This window comes from Neoarius graeffei, chromosome 19 (genome assembly GCF_027579695.1).
Source record: "Neoarius graeffei isolate fNeoGra1 chromosome 19, fNeoGra1.pri, whole genome shotgun sequence".
Taxonomy (NCBI): Eukaryota; Metazoa; Chordata; class Actinopteri; order Siluriformes; family Ariidae; genus Neoarius; species Neoarius graeffei.
The window spans coordinates 65040920-65067783 of NC_083587.1; the positions used below are offsets into that span (position 1 = coordinate 65040920).

The window sequence follows — 26864 nt, forward strand, 5'->3', positions numbered from 1 at the left end:
GCAAAGGCTCACATACTTTTGCCACTCTTAGATATTAGATTTCCTCAATAAATAAATGACCAAGTACAGTATTTTTGTCTAATTTGTTTAACGGAGTTCTCTTTATCTACTTTTAGGACTTGTGTGAAAATCTGATGATGTTTTAGGTCATATTTATACAGAAATATAGAAAATTCTAAAGGGTTCACAAACTTTCAAGCACCACTGTAGCTGACCTGAATGACCACTGAACGAATGGGAAGGGGGAATAAATCTGGATTGGGCAGTACAGTGGTGTGGTGGTTAGCACTGTCGCCTCACAGCAAGAAGTTTCTGGGTTTGAGCCCAGTGGGCGGCGGTGGCCTTTCTGTGTGGAGTTTGCATGTTCTCCCCCTGTCTGTGTGGGTTTCCTCCGGGTGCTCCGGTTTCCCCCACAGTCCAAAGACATGCAGGTTAGGTTAATATGGGGCAGGCTTGGCTTGAGGTTGGGCTGAAGTGGCCTTGAGCAAGGCACCTAACCCCCAGCTGCTCCTCGGGCGCTGTATCATAGATGCCCACTGCTCTGGGTATGTTTGTGTGCACTCTTTGCTCACTTGTGTGTGTGTGTGTGTGTGTGTGTGTGTGTGTGTGTGTGTGTGTGTGTGTGTGTGTGTGTGTGTGTTTGTTCACTGCTTCAGATGGGTTAAATGCAGAGGTTATATTTCACTGTCTGCTTAAGTTTGTGCTTCACTGTACGTGTGACAAATAAAGGATTCTTGGCTACATCTTCTGCTTCTTCTTCATCCAGGACATACAGTATGGATGTGATAGTTAGGGATGCACAAACTTTTAGTGATCTAGTGGAATTCCTTGTTTGGGACCTCTAAACAACATTCTGTAGAAGCAGTGTAGTCAGGTGTAATGCAGTTATGCACAGACTTTCAGGATACACACATCAATTTTCTAATTCACTTGCAGATGCGTGTTTTTAAAAAAATATTTTTGTGTGAATTATGCAGCTTTAAACGGTTTAAACAGACAATATTAGGTAATTCTGACCTATGAGCAACATGAACTCATAAAATGAGCAACAGAACTCATAAAAACTAAACTTTAATCAAATGAACTTAAACAAGTTAAAATGAGTTTTAGTTTTTTTCTGTCATTCACAGTGTTTTGATCGAAAGACCACACTCACCGTCGCCTAGCTATGTCTCTGTGGAGACTGACAAGTCAGTAGAACTCAACCAGGATGAAGGGGAAACGCTTCTGCATCTGCACCCGTCAGCCCCTGTATCAGCGAGGTACACACTACAAGAGCCGAACGTCTGCCTGCAGCACCGTCTGCCTCGGGAAATTTATTGCAAGACAGATGAGACCCTGATCTGCAAACAGTGTGCAACTGAGGAACATCGAGGACACAACAAGAGCTACACACAGGGAGTGAGGGTAAGGCAAAAAATAAAAAATAAAAATCTGTGGTGTTCTAAGAAGCTGTGTAGCTCATACAGGGCTGTTTAATACACAAGGCTTTTCTTTCACTGTCATATTGAATAATTCATAAGATATCAGAGTCTTTTGCTTATAGACTGTACATCATGCTTCCTGTACACCAGAGCTATAGGACTGAAGAGTGTGTCATGCTTAGTGACATGATGCACACAAGCACATGATGCTGAGAAATCCATGTGCTCAAGTGTTCTATTCCTCTGATACCCTCCTGTGCATCATACTTTTATCTGATTATAGCTACAGCGGTGCTTGAAAGTTTGTGAACCCTTTAGAATGTTCTATATTTCTGCATAAATATGATCTAAAACATCATCAGATTTTCACACAAGTCCTAAAAGTAGATAAAGAGAACCCAGTTAAACAAATGAGACAAAAATATTATACTTGGTCATTTATTTATTGAGGAAAATGATCCAATATTATATATCTGTGAGTGGCAAAAGTATGTGAACCTTTGCTTTCAGTATCTGGTGTGACCCCCTTGTGCAGCAATAACTGCAACTAAACGTTTGCGGTAACTGTTGATCAGTCCTGCACACCGGCTTGGAGGAATTTTAGCCCATTCCTCCGTACAGAACAGCTTCAACTCTGGGATGTTGGTGGGTTTCCTCACATGAACTGCTCGCTTCAGGTCCTTCCACAACATTTCGATTGGATTAAGGTCAGGACTTTGACTTGGCCATTCCAAAACATTCACTTTATTCTTCTTTAACCATTCTTTGGTAGAACGACTTGTGTGCTTAGGGTCGTTGTCTTGCTGCAGGGCCCACCTTCTCTTGAGATTCAGTTCATGGACAGATGTCCTGACATTTTCCGTTAGAATTCGCTGGTATAATTCAGAATTCATTGTTCCATCAATGATGGCAAGCCGTCCTGGCCCAGATGCAGCAAAACAGGCCCAAACCATGATACTACCACCACCATGTTTCACAGATGGGATAAGGTTCTTATGCTGGAATGCACTGTTTTCCTTTCTCCAAACATTATGCTTCTCATTTAAACCAACTAGTTCTATTTTGGTCTCATCCGTCCACAAAACATTTTTCCAATAGCCTTCTGGCTTGTCCACATGATCTTTAGCAAACTGCAGATGAGCAGTAATGTTCTTTTTGGAGAGCAGTGGCTTTCTCCTTGGAATCCTGCCATGCACACCATTGTTGTTCAGTGTTCTCCTGATGGTGGACTCATGAACATTAACATTAGCCAATGTGAGAGAGGCCTTCAGTTGCTTAGAAGTTACCCTGGGGTCCTTTCTGACCTCGCTGACTATTACACGCCTTGCTCTTGGAGTGATCTTTGTTGGTCGACCACTCCTGGGGAGGGTAACAATGGTCTTGAATTTCCTCCATTTGTACACAATCTGTCTGACTGTGGCTTGGTGGAGTCCAGTCTCTTTAGAGATGGTTTTGTAACCTTTTCCAGCCTGATGAGCATCAACAACGCTTTTTCTGAGGTCCTCAGAAATCTCCTTTGTTCGTGCCATGATACACTTCCACAAACATGTGTTATGAAGATCAGACTTTGATAGATCCCTGTTCTTTAAATAAAACAATAACTGCACACCTAATTGTCATCCCATTGATTGAAAACACCTGACTCTAATTTGACCTTCAAATTAACTGCTAGTCCTAGAGGTTCACATACTTTTGCCACTCACAGATATGTAATATTGGATCATTTTCCTCAATAAATAAATGACCAAGTATAATATTTTTGTCTCATTTGTTTAACTGGGTTCTCTTTATCTACTTTTAGGACTTGTGTGAAAATCTGATGATGTTTTAGGTCATATTTATGCAGAAATATAAAAAATTCTAAAGGGTTCACAAACTTTCAAGCACCACTGTACATTTAATATCGTGGAATGTCTATGAAATAAGTTAGTTCTTGTTCTCACTTACATTTTAGCAGCCTCTTTTTCCTCGCAAGAAAATTCAGCTTGTCAACTCTTTAATAAAGTTACAGACTTACAACGCTGACACTGGGGACTCCTTCCATAAAAGTTACCGTAACTAAACAGCTACTCGAAAACTCAACAAGTACTCGCACTTCGAAAAACCTGTTTATGTGCAGTGGCCACCATCCAAGTCCCTGCGAATGAGCTGTTACTATAGAAACACTAACCTTTTGTGATTTGCACTTACACTACTGTCAGAGGGGTGGGTATAGAAAATGAATCAGCACCTTCTGACCTGTGCTTTTATGTTCCTCCTTCTTTGTTCCAGGCCCTGCTGGAGCTCGACACCTTGTCTTTACTTGAGGAAACACTGAACAACGTAGACACAAACAGGTTCATGTGGCATCTGTGCCAAAATTACCCAGAATGCTTTGACACTCCTGAGGTGACTTGTGATATCCAGGAAGCGTCTAAGCTCATTCTGGAGCGATTTGGCTCAGATGCAGCTCCAAAGATCGCTCTGAAGGTCTTGTTGGAGTTAGGTACGATCAAACATCTGTCGACTGAAGCATTTCCAACGAATGTGGTCAAAACCCATCATTTTATTTGATTAGTTAATCTTTTTTCTTTTCATATAGGAAAAAGTCAAAAGACCTTCCAAGATCGTCTAAAATCCAAACTCCAGGCTCATCTTCGATCGAAATTCCAGTGCATACATGAAGGAAATGCTCAGCAGGGGAATCCGATTCTTCTCAACGATATCTTCACGGAGCTTCTCATTATAGAAGGAGGGGATGGAGCTATCAATAAAGAACACGAGATCAGACAGATCGAGGATGCGTGCAAGAACAAGGGAATGGAAGCGACGGTGATCAAATGCAGCGATATCTTTCAGCCTTTACCCGGACAGAACAAACGCATTCGGACCGTGCTAACCAAGGGCATCGCTGGGATCGGGAAAACCGTATCTGTGCACAAATTCATCTTGGACTGGGCAGAAGGAAAAGCGAATCAGGATATCCGTTACATCTTCCCGCTTCCTTTCCGTGACCTGAATTTGAAAGGAAACGACAAATATAGTGTGATGCAGCTTATTCATCAGTACTTTCCAGAACTTAAAGAACTCAAAACTATAAGGAGCGAGGAAGTGAAAACCGTGTTCATCTTTGACGGCCTGGACGAGTGCCGACTTCCCCTGAATTTCAGGAACAATGAAATGTGCTGTGACCTGACAAAGAAAATCTCAGTGGATGTCCTGTTAACAAACCTTATTCAGGGAAACCTACTTCCCTCTGCTCTTCTCTGGGTAACCTCCCGACCAGCAGCGGCCAATCAGATCCCTCCTGAGTGTGTTGACCAAGTTACCGAGGTCCGAGGGTTTGACGACGCGGAGAAAGAGCAGTACTTCCGAAAGAGGTTCAGTGATCGAGGCCTTGCTGACAAAATCGTTGCACACATAAAGTCTTCAAGGAGCCTCCACATTATGTGCCATATCCCCGTCTTCTGCTGGATATCTGCTACGGTTCTGGAGAAGATGCTGGGTGAATCAGACACGGAAGTACCTAAAACTCTGACCCAGATGTACACCCACTTTCTTCTCATTCAGACACATTTGAAAAACAAGAAATACCACAGAGTGATTCAGGACAACATGGACCTGCTCGAATCTGACAAGGAGATGATCTTCAAACTGGCCAAGCTAGCGTTTCTGCAGTTAGAGAAAGGAAATCTGATTTTCTATGAAAACGATTTGATTGAATGTGACATCGATGTTAGCAAAGCAACCGAGTACTCTGCAATTTGCACAGAAATTTTCAAAGAAGAGTTTGGATTGTACCGAGAGAAGGTCTTCTGCTTTGTACACCTGAGCATTCAGGAGCACTTAGCTGCCTTGTATGTGCACCTTAAATTTACAGACAGCCACATAAACATACTCCAAGAAGATGCTGAGAATCAGAGCAAAACAGTGAAGATGTCAGATTTGCACAAGATTGCTGTGGACAGAGCGTTGAAAAGTGAGAACGGACACTTTGACCTTTTCCTGCGCTTCCTTCTCGGTCTCTCACTCGAGTCCAATCAGGCGCTTTTGAGAGGCCTGCTGCCAAAACCGTGTTTGGAAAGTTTGGAAGACACGGTGGAGTACATCAAGGAGAAGATCAGAAAGGAGTCGTCAGCAGAAAGGACGATCAACCTGTTCCACTGTCTGAATGAACTGAATTACAACTCGTTGGTGGAAGAAATTCGTAGTTTCCTGAAATCAGGCAAGCAGTCAGAGACGGCGCTGAAACCTGACCAGTGCTCAGCTTTGGCCTATGTGCTGCTCACGTCAGATGACGTGATGAATGAATTTGACTTGAAGATGTGTAACACGTCTCCTGAGGGATATCGGAGACTGTTACCCGTTGTCAAGACCTCGAGAAGAGCCAGGTAAGTTTCTACACGGAAGCTTTCTAATCCTAAGCATAACATTGCATCATCAAATGTTAACACACACTGTGTAACATCGAGGTGTGATCGTGTGCCATGACAAAGAAATCTAAATTTCCCACCCACCAGCTGACTTTCTCCGATGACACAACATCTACAACAGCAAACATGTGCTTCCTTTTTTTGAACTGTTGCATCACACTTAGAGGGAAGTGCTATCTGTCCTCTTTTGCATCCATGACCTCACAGATGTCGCTGATTGGCTGAGTGCCACTGTGAGTCATAGGAGAGTGAGAGTACGCTTCTCCTACCCAGAGAGCACGGCCAATTTTACTCTGTTGGATCTGCCGAATCTGAGAAGAATTCTGAGAGAAAGCTAGGTTAGTTAGCGAGTGAGCCAGTACTAGCTAAGAGTGTTGTTATAGTTAGAGTATGGGTACAGTACATAAACCATTTTTTAATCAGAAGAAAAGCCGCTCCAGCCAGTGAATTTTCTGGAGAAAAAGGATTAAGTAAACTCCTGGAGAATGATGAGTTTAACAATTAAAACTAACAGTTTCCTGTCATACAGGCAGCACGGTGGTGTAGTGGTTAGCACTGTCGCCTCACAGCAAGAAGGTTCTGGGTTCGAGCCCAGTGGCCGAAGGGGGCCTTTCTGTGTGGAGTTTGCATGTTCTGTCTGTGTGGGTTTCCTCCGGGTACTCCAGTTTCCTCCACAGTCCAAAGACATGCAGGTTAGAATAATTGGTGGCTCTAAATTGACCGTACCGGTAGGTGTGAGTGTGAATGGTTGTGTGTCTCTGTGTGTCATCCCTGCGATGACCTGGCGACTTGTCCAGGGTGAACCCCGCCTCTCACCCATAGTCAGCTGGGTTAGGCTCCAGCTTGCCCATGACCCTGCACAGGATAAGCGGTTACAGATAATGAATGGATGGATGGATGGAGTTTCCTGTCATGAGGAAGCCATGGCCTAATGGTTAGAGAAGCAGTTTTGGGACCAAAAGGTCACCGGTTTGATTCCTGGACCAGCAGGAATGTCTGAAGTGCCCTTGAGCAAGGCACCTAACCCCCAACTGCTCCCCAGGCTGCTCTGGATAAGAGCCTGTAAATGCCTGTCATGTAATGTTAGCGTCAAAATCAGTGCCTGGACTACACTACCCATCAGCCCCTGCACATCATATGATCCCACTCATTACACAGACCTGTTCCTGATTGTGCCTCAGGAACAGGTTTTTGTATATTTCTTTATCCTGTTAGTTGCTTATTTCATGATCATAGATCATTCTTCGTTGATGTTTGTTTGTATTTTGTTTGTAAAAAATCCTCTTGCATCCAACTCCTGAACCCCTGACATTTCCCTAAACAAATAATTGAATCATTTTGCTGTGTCATTCTTGTTGAAGTCTCATTGGTCTATTATTTTTATCTCGTCGCCCTCCACAGTCTCGCTGGTATCAACCTCACAGATGAATCCTGTGAGACCCTGGCTTCGATTCTCCAGTCCGCTAAGTCGCACCTGGTCGAACTGGACCTCAGCTTTAACAGTTTGGGAGATTTAGGAGTGGAACTTCTCTGTAGCAGTCTCTCAAATCCACACAGCAAACTGGAGAAACTGACTCTCAGTCACAACGAGTTCGAACATATCGGAGTCAAGCTGCTGTGTGATTGTCTGATGAGTCCACACTGTAAACTGCAGACACTTGGGTTTGTAATAATTTTGCTCATGTTTGCAATAGTAATAGCACTTGATGCCTTTACTTTGAGCTTTGCAAATTGCATGCAAAAAAAGAATTCAGTACTATTGGACATCTGATAACAAACCTAGAAACAGAATCTGAGGGTTTTTTTAATCATTGTACTGTATCTTTGTTTTTGCACTTTTACCTGTTTACAGGTTGGCTGGTACAAACTTCTCAGAACCATCTTGCGAATTAATAGCCTCAGTTTTCCAATCTGCTAACTCGCACCTGAAAGAGCTCGACCTCGGTTCCAGCAACATAAAAGACTCCGGAGTGAAGCTTCTCTCTGCTGGACTGATTAGTTTGCACTGTAAACTTGAGAAACTCAGGTTAATTTACAGTAAACTCCATTCACTGTTTATTTATTTTGTCAATAGCTGAACATCCTTAAAAATAGGTGAAGGTAACAATCTTAAACCCAACACATACTGTAAAAACAAACTGAAATGGTTTCTTTCACTCTATAGTTTGGACAGATGTGATCTCACCCATGTATCATGTGAAGCCTTGAAAACTGCTCTCCAGTCACCCTACTCACGGTTGAAACAGCTGGATCTTAGCTACAACAAGCTCGGAGACTCCGGAGTGCAACAGCTCTGTGATGGACTAACACACCCAAACTGTAAACTGGAATTACTGGATCTGACCTACAATAACCTCGGCAATTCCGGAGTAAAACTTCACTCTACTGGACTGATGAATCCAGACTGTAAACTCAAGAGTATCAGGTTTACCATCGTGTTGTTTTTTTTTAAAATTATTTCAAAGCAATCCTGTTTCTGAAGATTGATGGCCTGATAAAATTTACTTCCACGCAATCTGATGTATGCAGAAGAGGGTAGACAGCTCTTTCCTCCAAGTGTGTTATGCTGCGATGTAATGCAGTAATTCAAAGAAATTGGCAAATTACAAAATTTGCAAGAAAATCATGGGCAAATTTGTAACATAACTTAATAGATGGAATAATTGTTCAAATGATAATGTTATTTAATTAATCTATAGGCTTGCTGATGTCAGCATCCCAGGGGAGACGTGTGAAATTCTGGCCTCGGCTCTCCAGTCAGAAAATCCATACCTCAGAGAGCTCGATCTCAGCAACAATTACATTGGAGATTCAGGAGTAGAAATGCTCTGTGCTGGATTAATCAGCCCAAACTGCTTCCTCAAAAAACTCAGGTGAGTATTAAGTCTACATTTTTGTTTGTGAGCAAAGACCGAAGGGATCTTGTTTGAGACTGTGGAAGCAGGGAACCGTGTGTGTGCTGAGTAATGCTGGGATCAGACTACACTAATTCAGCTTGACTTTGACTCGAACAGGTTGTGTAATGTGACACAATCAAAGTACACCAATGTGGCGTCTGGGACGTCACATGACACCCCGACAAAAAGTCGAACACGTCAGATTTTTTTTTTATTTTCTCACCTAGTTTGACAGCTCCTACGATGTGTTCCTTGACATTCCTTCAGTAGCCATGATTGACAATTTGTTGACCCTCCTCCTTTACGAAATGCAAGGATGCGAACGATGATTGGTCGAACTCCAGCTTGTAATGCTGCTGGTCTCCCAACCAAGACATGGCAGAAATTTATGGCACTATGATTGCCTAATCTACCATGTCAGTGTGAAGGACAAAATATCATGTAATGCGATCCTGACAGAAAGTAAAATGGCTGAAAAGCAAAAGAAAATAAGGTGCACCGTTTAGTTGTCGGCAGCCTGCCTCCTGTTTCTTCATTTCCCCCTCAAACCCCACAAGTGTTGCAGACACTTTACAACGTCACAAAAATGCTCTTATATTAGCTGTGAAAGTTTCAGACCTTTTGGATCATGGTGAAAAGTCTTTCTTCAGAAGTAATATGGATATTCCTGTTTTGTACAAGAAAGAAACTACTTGGAACCTGTTTCTTTTCTCTGCTGCAGTCTGCGATGGTGTAATCTCACAGAGAGGTCTTGTTCAAACCTGGCCTCAGTTCTGAGTTCCCACACGCATTTGAGAGAACTGGAGCTGAGAGACAATGATGTGCACGATTCAGGGCTGAAGCTGCTTTGCACTGGTCTTCAGGACCCACGATGCTCACTGCAGAAACTGGGGTAAGTTAAAGTCAAACAGCAGTGAGAAGTCACAGTGAAGCAATTCTCTGCTTGTCTCCTTTATTAATCAAGGTTTTGCAATGCATATACTGCAATTGATATGAGATTTATTTTCTGGGGTTTTTTTTCGACTCCATTTTTTTTCCTGGCTTGAATAAACATAAATGCTGCTTTTGTTTCAGTTTTTTTGTTTTCCTTACAGTGGTGCTTGAAAGTTTGTGAACCCTTTAGAATTTTCTATATTTCTGCATAAATATGACCTAAAACAAGTCCTAAAAGTAGATAAAGAGAACCCAGTTAAACAAATGAGACAAAAATATTATACTTGGTCATTTATTTATTGAGGAAAATGATCCAATATTACAACCCCGATTCCAAAAATGTTGGGACAAAGTACAAATTGTATATAAAAACGGAATGCAATAATTTACAAATCTCAAAAACTGATATTGTATTCACAATAGAACATAGACAACATATCAAATGTCAAAAGTGAGACATTTTGAAATTTCATGCCAAATATTGGCTCATTTGAAATTTCATGACAGCAACACATCTCAAAAAAGTTGGGACAGGGGCAATAAGAGGCTGGAAAAGTTAAAGGTACAAAAAAGGAACAGCTGGAGGACCAAATTGCAACTCATTAGGTCAATTGGCAATAGGTCATTAACATGACTGGGTATAAAAAGAGCATCTTGGAGTGGCAGCGGCTCTCAGAAGTAAAGATGGGAAGAGGATCACCAATCCCCCTAATTCTGCGCCGACAAATAGTGGAGCAATATCAGAAAGGAGTTCGACAGTGTAAAATTGCAAAGAGTTTGAACATATCATCATCTACAGTGCATAATATCATCAAAAGATTCAGAGAATCTGGAAGAATCTCTGTGCGTAAGGGTCAAGGCCGGAAAACCATACTGGGTGCCCGTGATCTTCGGGCCCTTAGACGGCACTGCATCACATACAGGCATGCTTCTGTATTGGAAATCACAAAATGGGCTCAGGAATATTTCCAGAGAACATTATCTGTGAACACAATTCACCGTGCCATCCGCCGTTGCCAGCTAAAACTCTATAGTTCAAAGAAGAAGCCGTATCTAAACATGATCCAGAAGTGCAGACGTCTTCTCTGGGCCAAAGCTCATTTAAAATGGACTGTGGCAAAGTGGAAAACTGTTCTGTGGTCAGACGAATCAAAATTTGAAGTTCTTTATGGAAATCAGGGACGCCGTGTCATTCGGACTAAAGAGGAGAAGGACGACCCGAGTTGTTATCGGCGCTCAGTTCAGAAGCCTGCATCTCTGATGGTATGGGGTTGCATTAGTGCGTGTGGCATGGGCAGCTTACACATCTGGAAAGACACCATCAATGCTGAAAGGTATATCCAGGTTCTAGAGCAACATATGCTCCCATCCAGACGACGTCTCTTTCAGGGAAGACCTTGCATTTTCCAACATGACAAGGCCAAACCACATACTGCATCAATTACAGCATCATGGCTGCATAGAAGAAGGGTCTGGGTACTGAACTGGCCAGCCTGCAGTCCAGATCTTTCACCCATAGAAAACATTTGGCGCATCATAAAACAGAAGATATGACGAAAAAGACCTAAGACAGTTGAGCAACTAGAATCCTACATTAGACAGGAATGGGTTAACCTTCCTATCCCTAAACTTGAGCAACTTGTCTCCTCAGTCCCCAGACGTTTACAGAATGTTGTAAAGAGAAAAGGGGATGTCTCACAGTGGGAAACATGGCCTTGTCCCAACTTTTTTGAGATGTGTTTTTGTCATGAAATTTAAAATCACCTAATTTTTCTCTTTAAATGATACATTTTCTCAGTTTAAACATTTGATATGTCATCTATGTTCTATTCTGAATAAAACATGGAATTTTGAAACTTCCACATCATTGCATTCCATTTTTATTTACAATTTGTACTTTGTCCCAACTTTTTTGGAATTGGGGTTGTACATATCTGTGAGTGGCAAAAGTATGTGAACCTTTGCTTTCAGTATCTGGTGTGACCCCCTTGTGCAGCAATAACTGCAACTAAACATTTGCGGTAACTGTTGATCAGTCCTGCACACCGGCTTGGAGGAATTTTAGCCCATTCCTCCGTACAGAACAGCTTCAACTCTGGGATGTTGGTGGGTTTCCTTACATGAACTGCTCACTTCAGGTCCTTCCACAAATATTTCCATTGGATTAAGGTCAGGATTTTGACTTGGCCATTCCAAAACATTAACTTTATTCTTCTTTAACCATTCTTTGGTAGAATGACTTGTGTGCTTAGGGTCGTTGTCTTGCTGTATGACCCACCTTCTCTTGAGATTCAGTTCATGGACAGATGTCCTGACATTTTTCTTTGAGTATTCGCTGGTATAATTCAGAATTCATTGTTCCATCAATGATGGCAAGCCGTCCTGGCCCAGATGCAGCAAAACAGGCCCAAACCATGATACTACCACCACCATGTTTCACAGATGGGATAAGGTTCTTATGCTGGAATGCACTGTTTTCCTTTCTCCAAACATAACGCTTCTCATTTCAACCAAATAGTTCTATTTTGGTCTCATCCGTCCACAAAACATTTTTCCAATAGCCTTCTGGCTTGTCCACGTGATCTTTAGCAAACTGCAGACGAGCAGCAATGTTCTTTTTAGAGAGCAGTGGCTTTCTCCTTGCAAGCCTGCCATGCACACCATTGTTGTTCAGTGTTCTCCTGATGGTGGACTCATGAACATTAACATTAGCCAATGTGAGAGAGGCCTTCAGGTGCTGAGAAGTTACCCTGGGGTCCTTTGTGACCTCGCCGACCATTACTTGCCTTGCTCTTGGAGTGATCTTTGTTGGTCGACCACTCCTGGGGAGGGTAACAATGGTCTTGAATTTCCTCCATTTGTACACAATCTGTCTGACTGTGGATTGGTGGAGTCCAAACTCTTTAGAGATGGTTTTGTAACCTTTTCCAGCCTGATGAGCATCAACAAAGCTTTTCTGAGTTCCTCAGAAATCTCCTTTGTTCATGCCATGATACACTTCCACAAACATGTGTTATGAAGATCAGACTTTGATAGATCCCTGTTCTTTAAATAAAACAGGGTGCACACTCACACCTGATTGTCATCCCATTGATTGAAAACACCTGACTCTAATTTCACCTTCAAATTAACTGCTAATCCTAGAGGTTCACATACTTTTGCCACTCACAGATATGTAATATTGGATCATTTTCCTCAATAAATAAATGACCAAGTATAATATTTTTGTCTCATTTGTTTAACTGGGTTCTCTTTATCTACTTTTAAGACTTGTGTGAAAATCTGATGATGTTTTAGATCATATTTATAAGAAATATAGAAAATTCTAATGGGTCCACAAACTTTCAAGCACCACTGCAAGTGAGCAACAGGCCATCAGAGGTGTGGGGAAGCAATCTTAGTTACTAGTTCATTTGTACTTGCTTCCTTAAGAGGGCTCGCACCACATTCACTTGGAATTGGGTTGATCATGGGATGTAGAGCTGGGTGGGGGAATGAGACTGGGGCGGTTGTAGTAGTAGAGGGGATGGCTAATGTAGGGGGTGGGGGGCCAGGGCGACCATCTACTCAAATCCTATATAGTGACTGTTGTGATGCTATGGATCCTATACTGGCCATGAACTGCTGATGCATGATAATGTACCGTAAATGACAATACTAGAGGGGTGAAAGGTCTCACATTTTCCAGCTGGAATGTCTCATCTCATTATCTGTAGCCGCTTTATCCTGTTCTACAGGGTCGCAGGCAAGCTGGAGCCTATCCCAGCTGACTACGGGCGAAAGGCGGGGTACACCCTGGACAAGTCGCCAGGTCATCACAGGGCTGACACATAGACACAGACAACCATTCACACTCATATTCACACCTACGGTCAATTTAGAGTCACCAGTTAACCTAACCTGCATGTCTTTGGACTGTGGGGGAAACCGGAGCACCCGGAGGAAACCCATGCGGACACGGGGAGAACATGCAAACTCCGCACAGAAAGGCCCTCGCCGGCCACGGGGCTCGAACCCGGACCTTCTTGCTGTGAGGTGACAGCGCTAACCTCTACACCACTGTGCCGCCCCCAGCTGGAATGTACATGGAGTAAATAATGCAGTCAAGAGAGGGAAGGTTATGACCCACCTGAAGTCACTGGCCTCAGACATCATGTTCTTGCAGGAGAGACTCATTTGAACAATAGCTCACATGGCAGGTTAAGAACAAAGTGGATTGAGGAAATGTATCATTCGACTTTCTCATCCAAGGCGCAAAGTACAGCCATCTTGTTTCGAAAAGGGGTGCCCTTCTTACAGAAAGAAAAAAAAAACAATCGTTGACAGGGATGGTTGTTATATTATAGTAACTGGAGAAATTCATAACGTCTCCCTCACCCTAGTAAATGTGTATGCACCTAACATTGATAATCCTATATTTTTTCAGAAGGTTTTTGCACTCGTACCGGGCATTTCACAGGCACACCTGATCATCAGGGGGATTTTAATACAGTCCAAGACACACATCTTTGTCAAGTACGAGACAGGAGAACCAAGTGCGTGTCACGAACACAATTTGATTTATTGAAAAAGGGGAAAGGGGATGGGGAGAGTGAGAGTGAGAGTCTGAGTGGTGGCTGCGGCTGAGCGTGGAGTGGCAGGAGGGTCCGTTGGAGTGAGTGGCTGCAGGGGCTGGGGCAACACCGGGCACAGACTGGAGCAGGGGGCAGGCAGGTACTGGCAGGTTGTTCGGGGCAGGAGAGCAGTCATGTCGGGTCAGGCAAGTTTTCAGTCACGGAGATCAGTTGTGTAGAGAGCCAGCGAACAGGAACGTGTTGCTTCGCAGACAAACTGACACTGAATGTCTGGAGACCTGTGCCTTAAATACACACACACAAGGGAGCAGGTAACAAGAAGCAGGTGACAGTGATTAAGGGCACAGAGCAGGTGAGCTCCCTGATTGGTTAGAGCGAGAGTGTGAGGGGGTGTGGCCGCCAGGCAGTGTGTGGTGGAATATTACCCAATTAGTCAAGCAGGGAGCAGACTCATGACAATCTTGACAGATCCTCTACAAAAAGACTTTCAAGAAATGCCTCAAGTGAATTTTTGAATATGTTTTTTAATAACACAAACATCCTGGACCTATGGAGAACAATGAATCCCTCAGGCAGAGGTTACTCATTTTACTCCCCTGTTCATAACTCCTATAGCAGGATAGACTATTTTCTAGTTGACTCCAGACTCATACCCTGTACAATGAATATTAAATATCATAGTATCATGATTTCAGACCACAGCCCCTTACTTTCTCTCTGTGTTTTGACCACATAGATAAACCGTCCACCTCATGGAAACTTAATCCGCAACTACTCACTGAAAATAAATTTCATGAATATTTAAAAGCTCAGTTATCCTTGTACTTCGAAACAAATGACATCCCTGAGACCTCCTCTTCTATCCTCTGGGAGGCATTCAAAGCCTACATACGAGGCTGTATAATCACATTCAAAGCTCTCATCTCATCTCATCTCATCTCATCTCATCTCATCATCTCTAGCCACTTTATCCTTCAACAGGGTTGCAGGCAAGCTGGATCCTATCCCAGCTGACTACGGGCGAAAGGCAGGGTACACCCTGGACAAGTCGCCAGGTCATCACAGGGCTGACACATAGACACAGACAACCATTCACACTCACATTCACACCTACGGTCAATTTAGAGTCACCAGTTAACCTAACCTGCATGTCTTTGGACTGTGGGGGAAACCGGAGCACCCGGAGGAAACCCACGCGGACATGGGGAGAACATGCAAACTCCGCACAGAAAGGCCCTTGCCGGCCACGGGGCTCGAACCCAGACCTTCTTTCCGTGAGGCGACAGCGCTAACCACTACACCACCGTGCCACCCCACATTCGAAGCTACTAAAAATAAAGACAGCAAGACCAAGTTAAAAGTTTTGGAAGACCAAATTAAAATACTTGATAAAGCAAATGCACAATCCGCCTCTACTGCTCTATACGGAAGAATTGCAGCACTCAAGTATGAATACAATAAAATCATATCAGCAAATATAAGTAGAGCATTTCTCTACACCAAGCAAAAGTATTTTGAATTTGGCAACAAGCCACACAAATTACTAGCTAAACAGCTTAGAAAAATGGAAAACGACAGAATTAAAAGCTCACAACGATACAGTATTTACAAGGCCTAAAGATATAAATGACAGGTTTCTTGAATTCTACACTGGCTTATACACTTCAAAGGCCCAATCCCAATTCTAATTTCTACCCCTACCCCTCCCCCTTCCCCTCCGCCTTCCCCTTGGCCCTTCCCCTTGAAACTGAGCTACAAGGGATAGGGCTTGAAATTCAACCCTTACGTATTGGGATAGCCCTTCAACGATCGCATACGTCATCGCGTACCTCCGTCAGCGTTTACGTTAGCAAAACACGACGCGTCATTGGCTGCGACCAGCCGCTACAGTCAGAGCCAGAGGCAGAAATCTCTGCTGGCAGGGTGTGATTTGTTAACTAACACCACTGAATGGGATATCTTTGGCGCTTCGTGCACCACATCCGACAGAATGAGGTGTCAGAACACTCATGTAAACAATAAAAGCGAGAATAACAGAACAAAACATACGCAGTCAAGCAACCGAAAACAATACTCACTCCCAAAGCTTTTTAGCAGCAGCTTGGATTTCAGAAATCGCTGCTCATTCTCAGCTCGAAAGCGAATCAAGCGGCGTGTTTCCTCTGGATAACAACTTAAAACACGTAAATAATGGAGAAAATACATTTATGACAATCTTTCGCCGCGGGAACCGCCATCGTTCTGAAATCCGCATGAAATCTCGCTGAAATCCGCATGGCATTGTGGGAAATCACTCAAACCCCTTCGTTCGGAGTCAGCTCCAGGAAAATCTCCGTTTGGAGGGGTACAGAAGCCCTACCCCTTCCCCTACCCCTCCGCGTTAACTGGGATTGGGATGCCCCTACCCCTTCACGTGAACGCGCAAAATGGAGGGGAAGGGCCAAGGGGTTGGTCCAAGGGGTGAAATGGGATTCGGCCAAAGACTACTCCAGAACCCGTTACAATCAACGCATTTCGAGACAAAAGTGACCTTCCCAGACTGAGCGAGGAAGATTGTGAAACACTGAACTGTACTCACAACTGCAGAGGTTAAGATCGCCATTGCCTCGCTAAAAAAATAATAAGACACCTGGTCCTGATGGACTCCCAGGGGAACTATATTAAGTGTTTAGTGAAATCCTATCCCCTTATGGACTAAAATTATATGAATATGCTCAGACAAATGGTAGCTTACCATCTACCTTAACTGAGGTGGTGATTACAGTAATTCACAAAAAAAGAGAGGGATGCACTGGAAGTAGGTGCCTATCGCCCTATCTCGCTCCTTCATGTGGATGGGAAGCTATTTGCCAAGATGTTGGCCAATAGGCTAAATCCCTTGTTAGAAAAGCTGATCCATGTAGACCAGACAGGTTTCATACCAAATAGGAACGCCACCTTCAATCTTAGACATCTGTTTAATATTATGTACTCAAAGAGAGGGCCACCTACTGATCTTGTCATACTTGCGCTTGACACCGAGAAGGCTTTTGACCAGGTTGAGTGGTATTACTTATTTGAAGTTCTTAATAGATTCAACCTTGGGGACAAATTCCTGTCATTAATCAAACTAATTTATAGAATCCTACAGCTCAAATCCTAACGAACCAGAAGATGTCTTCCACGTTTAGCTTGCATAGCGGGACAAGACAGGGATGTCTGCTGTCCCCATTAATCTTCGCTCTGGCTATAGAACCACTAGCTCAATGTATCAGACTAGATCCTCAGATACACAGATATACTACTAAAGATACAACTAACAAAATATCGCTGTATGCAGATGACATCCTTCTATACATAACTCAACCACAAGTTACTATTCCAACTCTTCTAGACAAAATTAACTTATTTGGAACCTTCTCAGGTTCCTGGATCAACTGTACCAAAAGTGTTCTCGTGCCAATCCACATGAATGACCTGGCATGCCTAAATAATTTCCCATTTAAAGTCTCTTCAGAAAAATTCACTTATTTAGGAATTGATGTAACAAAGCGATACTCCTTTCTTTTCCAAGCAAATCCCCCCCCCCCCCCCCCCCCCCAAATAGAAAGATTACAGGCTAGACTGTCATTCTGGAACACCCTGCCAATCTCCTTACTTGGGAGAATTAATGCCATAAAGATGATTTTCCTCCCACAGTTATTATATCTATTTCAAAGTATCCCTATTTTTCTTTTAAAATCTTTCTTCAAACATCTGAACTCTTTAGTTATTCCCTTCCTATAGGGACATAAAGTTCACAGAATAGGTAAAAAAAAACACCTCTGCAGGTCAAAGCTTGAGGGAAGATTAGCGCTCCCAAACTTTTTACTATACCATTGGGCCTCAGTGATCAAGACCTTTACCTTTTGGCTGGACACATTGACTCCATCGCCCAATTGGTTGAAACTGGAGCAGGAAGACTGCTACCCATATTCTATAGGCACAATCCTATTAGCCCTATAACAGCAACCCTGTTATGCTGTACATAACATGATCCGTACCTGGAAGCAAATCAAGTCTCATTTTAACCTTAAACTGATATCCCTGACACTACCCATTGCTAGGAATCCTACTTTTGCCCCCTCCAATCTAGACAGAACCTTTCAAACATGGAGTGAAAAAGGTATCCATTGTGTTGGGGACTTTTACATAGGAGGTGCCTTTGCTTCATTCCCACAACTTCAGAGGAAATACAGACTGGAAAACAATAACTTCTTTTGCTATCTAGAACTCAGGGATTACATATGTAAACACTCAAAAGGTTTTGAAACCAGAACACAATCAAAAATAGACGATTGTCTAAAACTACCACCATATGAAAGCAAGTTGATATCCCACAAGTACAATGCTCTCTTATCAATGAGCTCCCCCTTGACTGACAACTACAAGCATAAGTGGGAAAGGGAATTTGGCAAACCAATTCCAGATACATTATGGGGAAAGTGCCTTGAGTATGTATGTATCTGTTGAAATAATGCTAGACATTGTCTCATACAATTTAAAATTATACACAGACTCAACTACTCAAAGGAAAAGCTACATAATATATACCCAGAGGTGTCGCCCATATGCAATAAATGCCAATCATCAGTGGCAAGACTTCTTCATAGCTTTGTCACATGTCCAAAGCTCCACTCTTTTTGGATTGATATCTGTAATACCATGTCTGAGATCTTGAATATTTCAATCAAACCAGAACCCCTGCTCATCATTCTTGGAACATCTGAGACCTTCATAAAACTAAATCCAGCACAACAGCGTTTTCTCTCTTACTACTTCATAACGGCAAAGAAATTAATCCTCACTTTATGGAAGAGCACGACTGTCCCTACCTCTAAGATGTGGCTAAAGGACTTAACTGACACACTCCATTTGGAAAGGATAAGATATACTTTGAAAGATAGGCTTCAACAATTTAATAAGGCCTGGAAACCCCTCATATCATATCTTGCAACCATCAATCCAATACAGCAGTCTACAATCCCAATTCCAAAAAAGTTGGGACAAAGTACAAATTGTAAATAAAAACGGAATGCAATAATTTACAAATCTCAAAAACTGATATTGTATTCACGGTAGAACATAGACAACATATCAAATGTCGAAAGTGAGACATTTTGAAATTTCATGCCAAATATTGGCTCATTTGAAATTTCATGACAGCAACACATCTCAAAACAGTTGGGACAGGGGCAATAAGAGGCTGGAAAAGTTAAAGGTACAAAAAAGGAACAGCTGGAGGACCAAATTGCAACTCATTAGGTCAATTGGCAATAGGTCATTAACATGACTGGGTATAAAAAGAGCATCTTGGAGTGGCAGCGGCTCTCAGAAGTAAAGATGGGAAGAGGATCACCAATCCCCCTAATTCTGCGCCGACAAATAGTGGAGCAATATCAGAAAGGAGTTCGACAGTGTAAAATTGCAAAGAGTTTGAACATATCATCATCTACAGTGCATAATATCATCAAAAGATTCAGAGAATCTGGAAGAATCTCTGTGCATAAGGATCAAGGCCGGAAAACCATACTGGGTGCCCATGATCTTCGGGCCCTTAGACGGCACTGCATCACATACAGGCATGCTTCTGTATTGGAAATCACAAAATGGGCTCAGGAATATTTCCAGAGAACATTATCTGTGAACACAATTCACCGTGCCATCCGCCGTTGCCAGCTAAAACTCTATAGTTCAAAGAAGAAGCCATATCTAAACATGATCCAGAAGCGCAGACGTCTTCTCTGGGCCAAGGCTCATTTAAAATGGACTGTGGCAAAGTGGAAAACTGTTCTGTGGTCAGACGAATCAAAATTTGAAGTTCTTTATGGAAATCAGGGACGCGGTGTCATTCGGACTAAAGAGGAGAAGGACGACCCAAGTTGTTATCAGCGCTCAGTTCAGAAGCCTGCATCTCTGATGGTATGGGGTTGCATTAGTGCGTGTGGCATGGGCAGCTTACACATCTGGAAAGACACCATCAATGCTGAAAGGAGGTATGTCCAGGTTCTAGAGCAACATATGCTCCCATCCAGACGACGTCTCTTTCAGGGAAGACCTTGCATTTTCCAACATGACAAGGCCAAACCACATACTGCATCAATTACAGCATCATGGCTGCATAGAAGAAGGGTCCAGGTACTGAACTGGCCAGCCTGCAGTCCAGATCTTTCACCCATAGAAAACATTTGGCACATCATAAAATGGAGGATATGACAAAAAAGACCTAAGACAGTTGAGCAACTAGAATCCTACATTAGACAGGAATGGGTTAACATTCCTATCCCTAAACTTGAGCAACTTGTCTCCTCAGTCCCCAGACGTTTACAGACTGTTGTAAAGAGAAAAGGGGATGTCTCACAGTGGTAAACATGGCCTTGTCCCAACTTTTTTGAGATGTGTTTTTGTCATGAAATTTAAAATCACCTAATTTTTCTCTTTAAATGATACATTTTCTCAGTTTAAACATTTGATATGTCATCTATGTTCTATTCTGAATAAAATATGGAATTTTGAAACTTCCACATCATTGCATTCCGTTTTTATTTACAATTTGTACTTTGTCCCAACTTTTTTGGAATCGGGGTTGTATATTCTAGCACATACTATACACTGTAACAGTCCCTGATGTGGGTGGAGTACAGAAGCACGGCAGGTGGGAGTTGATGTTCACACACACTTTATTTTTCGTATTTTCTTTGCTTTTCAGCATTACTCACTCGCTGCTCACACACAGTCACACACACAACACACACGTGTTCTGGTCGGGAGAGCATCCTTCTCTCTGCTCTCTCCCTCCTTTTCTATCCTCTGTCACTGCAACAACACAGACACACATCAGTTAACCACAGGTGCATTGACTTTGCCACTCACCTTCCCTGGCCCCGCCCTCCATTCACAAACTGACACGAGGCTACGCCCCCACTGCCACATACCCCCACCGCCCGACTCAGGGCAAGGAGCTGTCTGGCCTGCAGCAGACTCCCCTCCGACGGGACAGGAAGTCCGCCACTACCATCTGCGCCCCCGGCCTGTGGACCACCTCGAATTTAAATGGCTGGAGGGCTAAATATCAACGGGTGATCCGTGCACTGGCATCTTTCATGCGGTGGAGCCACTGGAGGGATGTGTGGTCCGAACAGAGGTTGAAAGGGCGCCCCAGCACGTAGTATTAGAGGGTGAGGACCGCCCACTTGATGGCCAAGCACTCTTTCTTGATGGTGCTGTACTTACTGTCATGCATCCGAGAGCTTTCGGCTGATGGACAGCACAGGGCGTTCCTCGCCCTCCACCTTCTGGGACAAAACGGCCCCCAGCCCTCTGTCCAATGCGTCCATCTGCAAAATAAAGGGGAGAGAGAAGTCAGGGGAGTGTAAGAGTGGCCCCCCACACAGTGCAGCCTTTACCCTGGTGAAAGCCTGTTGGCACTGCTCCATCCACTGGACCAGATCTGGTGTTCCCTTTTTAGTGAGATCAGTCAGCAGGTTGGTGACATCTGAATAATTAGGTATGAACCTACGATAATCGCCAGCCAGCCCCAGGAACTGTCTCACCCCCTTTTTGGTCTTAGGCTTCGGGCAGGCCGCGATTGCTGCTGTCTTGTCAATTTGGGGATGCACCTGCCCATGACCCAAGTGGAAACCCAGATACCGTACTTCCACCTGCCCAATTGCATGTTTTTTCGGGTTGGCTGTGAGACCCACCCACCTCAGTGACTCTAGGCGGCCCTAAGGTGTTCTCTGTGCCGTGGCCAGTCACTGCTGTATATGATTATGTAATCTAAGTAGGCTGCCGCATAGGTGGCGTGGGGGCGGAGGATCTTGTCCATGAGCCACTGCAACGTAGCGGGAGCCCCAAACAACCACTTTTTTTTGTGTTCAGGCAAGCGGTAAGGGCAGCTATGCACCACCACCCCCGGGAGCATTTCAGTGTGGTGTTCTGTGAGGGGGGTGCGGCCAGGAAGGGGCGAGAACACATCAGAAAATTCCTCCTGCAACTTGGCCACCTCTGTGAGTTGGGCCAGTGAGAGGTGGTCTCCACAAGGGACCCGAGCAGTTCGGGTTGTGGTTTTGATTGTTTTAACCTCCAGCCCCAACTCTGTCTTCTCTGGAACTACCGACACCAATGCCACAGGGACGCCCTCATTCCAATGCTTTAATAGGTTGAGGTGGTATATTTGTAGAGCCCCGTCCCTATCCGTGCGCCTCACCTCATAGTCAATGTCCCCGACTCGCCATGTGACCTCGAAGGGCCCTTGCCACTTGGAACTTGACATGGGCAATAACATTACTTTGTCTCCCGGAGTGAACTCTCTAAGGTGCGTACCCCTGTCGTATAGCCAGGCTTGATGTTCTTGTGCCTGCCGCAAATTCTCCTGGGTTGGGTGTGGAGCTTTGCATGCAGGTCGAGAACTTATTGAATTTCGTTCTTAATAGGTGAAGGTCCCTCCTCCCAATTTTCCCACAGCACATCCAAGATGCCACGAGGCTTTCACCCATATAATAATTCAAATGGGGAAAATCCTGTGGAGGCTTGCGGGACCTCTCGTACTGCAAATAACAGGGGCTCAAGCCATCTGTCCCAATTACATGCATCTTCACTTACAAACTTTCAAATTAAAATTTTAAGTGTTTGATTAAACCTCTCTACCAAGCCATCCATTTGTGGGTGATAAATGCTGGTGCAGATAGATTTAATCCCCAACAACTCCTACAGCTCACGCAGCATGCATGACATAAACGAAGTGCCTTGGTCTGTCAGGATTTCTTTTCCGACCTGGGAGATAATGCGGAAGAGCGCTTCTGCAATACTGTGTGCTGAGATATTGCGGAGAGGCACCGCTTCCGGATGTCACATTGCATAGTCCACTAGAACTAAAATAAAGTGATATCCTCGTGCTGACCGATCTAATGGCCCAACAAAATTCATACCAATTCTCTCGAAGGGGGTCTCAATTAGAGGGAGAGGGTGCAAAGGCGCTTTTGGAGTGGCCGCAGGATTTACTAATTGGCATTCGCAGCACGCCGCACACCACCGACGAACGTCCCCGTGAATCCCTGGCCCATAAAACCAGGCCATTATTCCGGCTAGTGTTTTATCCTGCCCTAAGTGTCTAGCCATGGGATTAAAGTGAGCCACATGGAATACGAGTTCCCTACAGCTCTTTGGGATTATTTGGGTTATTTGTTCACTGGTTTGAGTGTCCTGCGTCACTTGATACAGTCTATCTTTAATAATCACAAAGTACAGGAAGATGGGTGCCGCATTTGGCTGGAGAGTTTGATGATCGATTACTCTCACTTGGTCAAATGCATGACTCATCTCGTGACTGCTCTAAAGGGAAATCCTCAAGGGAATCCCTGAGAGCGGGAGAAGGGGTGGGCTGCTCCTCACTCCTCGTATCACCCTGACATGGTAATGTGGATGGCTCTGTGACAGATTCTCCAGTCAATGCCACACTGGGATCCCCCCATGATATTTTACTGCAGGACCCACTCCCTACTACATATTCCATTAAGGTTTGAAACCCCAGCCAACCAGTTCCCAAAATCAGCATGTGGGTGAGACAAGGATTAACCGCTGCCTTAATTCTATGCTTTTGGCCCCAGAATAAAATGTGAACAGACACTAGAGGATAATTGTGAACATTCCCGTGCACACACAACACCTTTATCGCTTGTGCTCTCCCCAATGCCTCACCTTGCACCAGGCTTTGGTGAATTGAGGTCTGATTACAACCAGAATCCACTAACGCGTGATATGTATCCCCTTGAACACTTACCGGTATGCGATATGTTCCAGCCCGATCAGGGGCAGTCTCTGGTGTGTTGGGGATCTGGATCACAGCTCCCACCTCCATCGCGGAGCCCTGACTCTGGTGTGCCGTGTCAGCACACCAGCCCAGGCTTTCCTTCTGCACTGGCATTATGGGCATCACTCACCTGAGGGGAAGAAGACACAGACACGGAAGAGGGAGATGGGAGAACACCATGGGTGTGATGGGCTGGCTAAGGAAGGGCAGGCCGCCACCTCCGCGGTGGGGTAATGGGTGGGGAAGAGAAAGAGAGAGGAGTAAAAAGGAGAGAGAGAAAGGAAACGAGGAGAGGCACCTCGTCTGCCTGCCATTGGAACCGCCTCCAGATGGTCCTCTGCCAACTGGATGGCTCGCTTTAAGCCTAGGTCACAACCAGCCGTACATGCTCCTATGGCCGGTCTACGTGCAAAAAACGCAAGAAACGCACGGAGGGCGCGCGTGTGATGTGCTGATTTTCGAGCCGTAGACTGGCCACAGACCGGCCGCAGAGGTTCTTTGTCATGTCAAACAAACTCTACAGGTGCTTACTTTTTTTCAGGTTGCAAGACAAACTTACAGCCAATGTGCGTCTTTCTCCATGAACAAAAAAAATGCAGCGATTTGGGAAATGCCAAAATCGCACGGTCAAAAAAATCATATGTCCGGTTGTGACCTAGGCTTTAGCGATGCCAGGTGATGACACTGGACCCATTTCGCTGTTCCTTCCGGAAGTCAAGAGATGAACTGTTCCAGTGTCACCAGATCGATGATCCCATTGGCATTGCAGTCTTCCAGCCTCAGCCACTGCCAGCAGCTGTCCTGGAGTTGCTGGCCGAATGCAAACGGCTGGCCGACCTCCTCCAACGTCATTGTCCGGAAGCGCTGGCAATGTTGTTCCAGGAAGTGGCCGACACGCTGCAGGATGGCTTTCTTTAGGTCAGCGTACATGAGCCGGCTGTCGGCAGGGAGCTGCTGTGCTGCGAGCTGTGCCTCACCAGTCAGGAGCAGGAGGAGGCACGCCGCGCACTGCTCAAGCAGCCACACCCATGTTTCAGCCATTTGCTCAAAGAGAGCAAGGAAAGCTTCCGGATCGTCATGTGGGCCCATCTTCGTGACGTTCACATGAGGAGGGTCTGCTGTGGTGGCGGTCAAAGCCCCTGCCGACATGAGCAGATACCGGATCGCCTGCCGAGCTTCCTGCTGGGCCAGCATCAAGGCTTCAAAGCATTGTTCTTGCTCCTTCTGGAGGGAAGTCAGTGCTTGATGCTGGTTCTGCTGGGTGGTAGTGAGGGCATGGATGAGCTCCTTGAATGGGGAGGACTCCATGTGGGGGTTCTCTTCCATACTTCCAGGTTTTGACAAAACTGTAACAGTCCCTGATGTGGGTGGAGTACAGAAGCACGGCAGGTGGGAGTTGATGTTCTCACACACACTTTATTTTTCATATTTTCTTTGCTTTTCAGCTTTACTCACTCGCTGCTCACACACAGTCACACATGCAACACACACACACACACACACACACACACACACATACACGTGTTCTGGTCGAGAGAGCTTCCCTCTCTCTACTCTCTCCCTCCTTTTCTATCCTCTGTTTCTGCAACAACACAGACACACAACATTAATTAACCACAGATGCATTGACTTTGCCACTCACCTTCCCTGGCCCCGCCCTCCATTCACAAACTGATGCTAGGCCATGCCCCTGCTGCAACACACACCAACTGAGACAATTGATGAGTGATGGGTCCCTGAGAGTGGGGGGGGGGCATGGGATGGTGGGATGGGAGGTAATGGGGTGGGATGGGAGGTAATGGGGTGGGAGGGGAGGGTAGTGAGGTGAGTGTGGGAGGTCGCTTTGAGAAAGTCATATGACCTTGGTCAAGTAGTTTATTGTCCTTCACCTTATGTTAATTGTCCTTGGGTTTCCCTTTTTTTCTTCTTTTCCTCCTCTGCTTTTTTGTTTCTTGTCTTTTGTATTTGAGATTACCGCACTTTATTTTTGTACTGCCATGTTTAATGTTGCTGTTGTGCCTACAAAATATTCAAGTGCCAAAGAACTTTTGAGTTACAAGCACACCTAACTGGTTATGAAAATGAGCCTGGAATAAAGTAGCTACAGATAATGAGATTATATATATATCAGGGCTTTGCATTAACTTTTTTGCTCACTGGCCACTGTGGCTAGTGGTTTTCCCGAGTCACTAGCCATTCAGCCTTTTCACTAGCCACAATTTTGTTGCCAGGAAATCGCAGTTTTTTCTTCACCATGATATGTTAAAGTTCGGAAGCTCTAGATTTAATTATGAATGGCAGCATATAATGTATCTCTACAGTAGCACTCAAGTATTCAATGCTGTTAAGGTAGCTCCCTTTATGAAAACATGCAACCAATTCAGACAAAAATATAAACAGAGTATTCTGTTTATTGAACTCAAATTCAAGCCCCTTACAATATGAAATATTGTATAATGTGAAAAATAACATTCAGTACAACTGAACTGATTCTAATATTAAAAGTCCAATTCAAAACATTTATCACTGAAAAACATTTGATGTTTTGATATGCAAGTATTGTGTGTATTATCAAGCATTATTATGTATATTATGTCTCATCTCATGTCATTATCTCTAGCCGCTTTATCCTTCTACAGGGTCGCAGACAAGCTGGAGCCTATCCCAGCTGACTATGGGCGAAAGGTGGGGTACACCCTGGACAAGTCGCCAGGTCATCACAGGGCTGACACATAGACACAGACAAGCATTCACACTCACATTCACACCTACGGTCAATTTAGAGTCACCAGTTA

The 26864-nt window shown here is 44.3% G+C and overlaps 1 protein-coding gene across 2 annotated transcripts in view; it reads left to right on the forward strand.

Moving 5' to 3' along the window:
- The window catches only part of LOC132867494 (NACHT, LRR and PYD domains-containing protein 12-like), a 113357-nt gene that overhangs the window by 15811 nt on the left and 70682 nt on the right, over positions 1-26864 (forward strand). The window contains exons 9-16 of one of the 2 annotated variants that reach the window (XM_060900441.1): positions 1131-1407; positions 3696-3909; positions 4006-5794; positions 7238-7498; positions 7689-7862; positions 8001-8261; positions 8536-8709; positions 9455-9625. In XM_060900441.1, coding sequence (XP_060756424.1) covers positions 1131-1407; positions 3696-3909; positions 4006-5794; positions 7238-7498; positions 7689-7862; positions 8001-8261; positions 8536-8709; positions 9455-9625 — 3321 coding nt within the window. The remainder of the gene's footprint in view (positions 1-1130; positions 1408-3695; positions 3910-4005; positions 5795-7237; positions 7499-7688; positions 7863-8000; positions 8262-8535; positions 8710-9454; positions 9626-26864) is intronic. The other variant, XM_060900440.1, reaches the window with a different exon arrangement.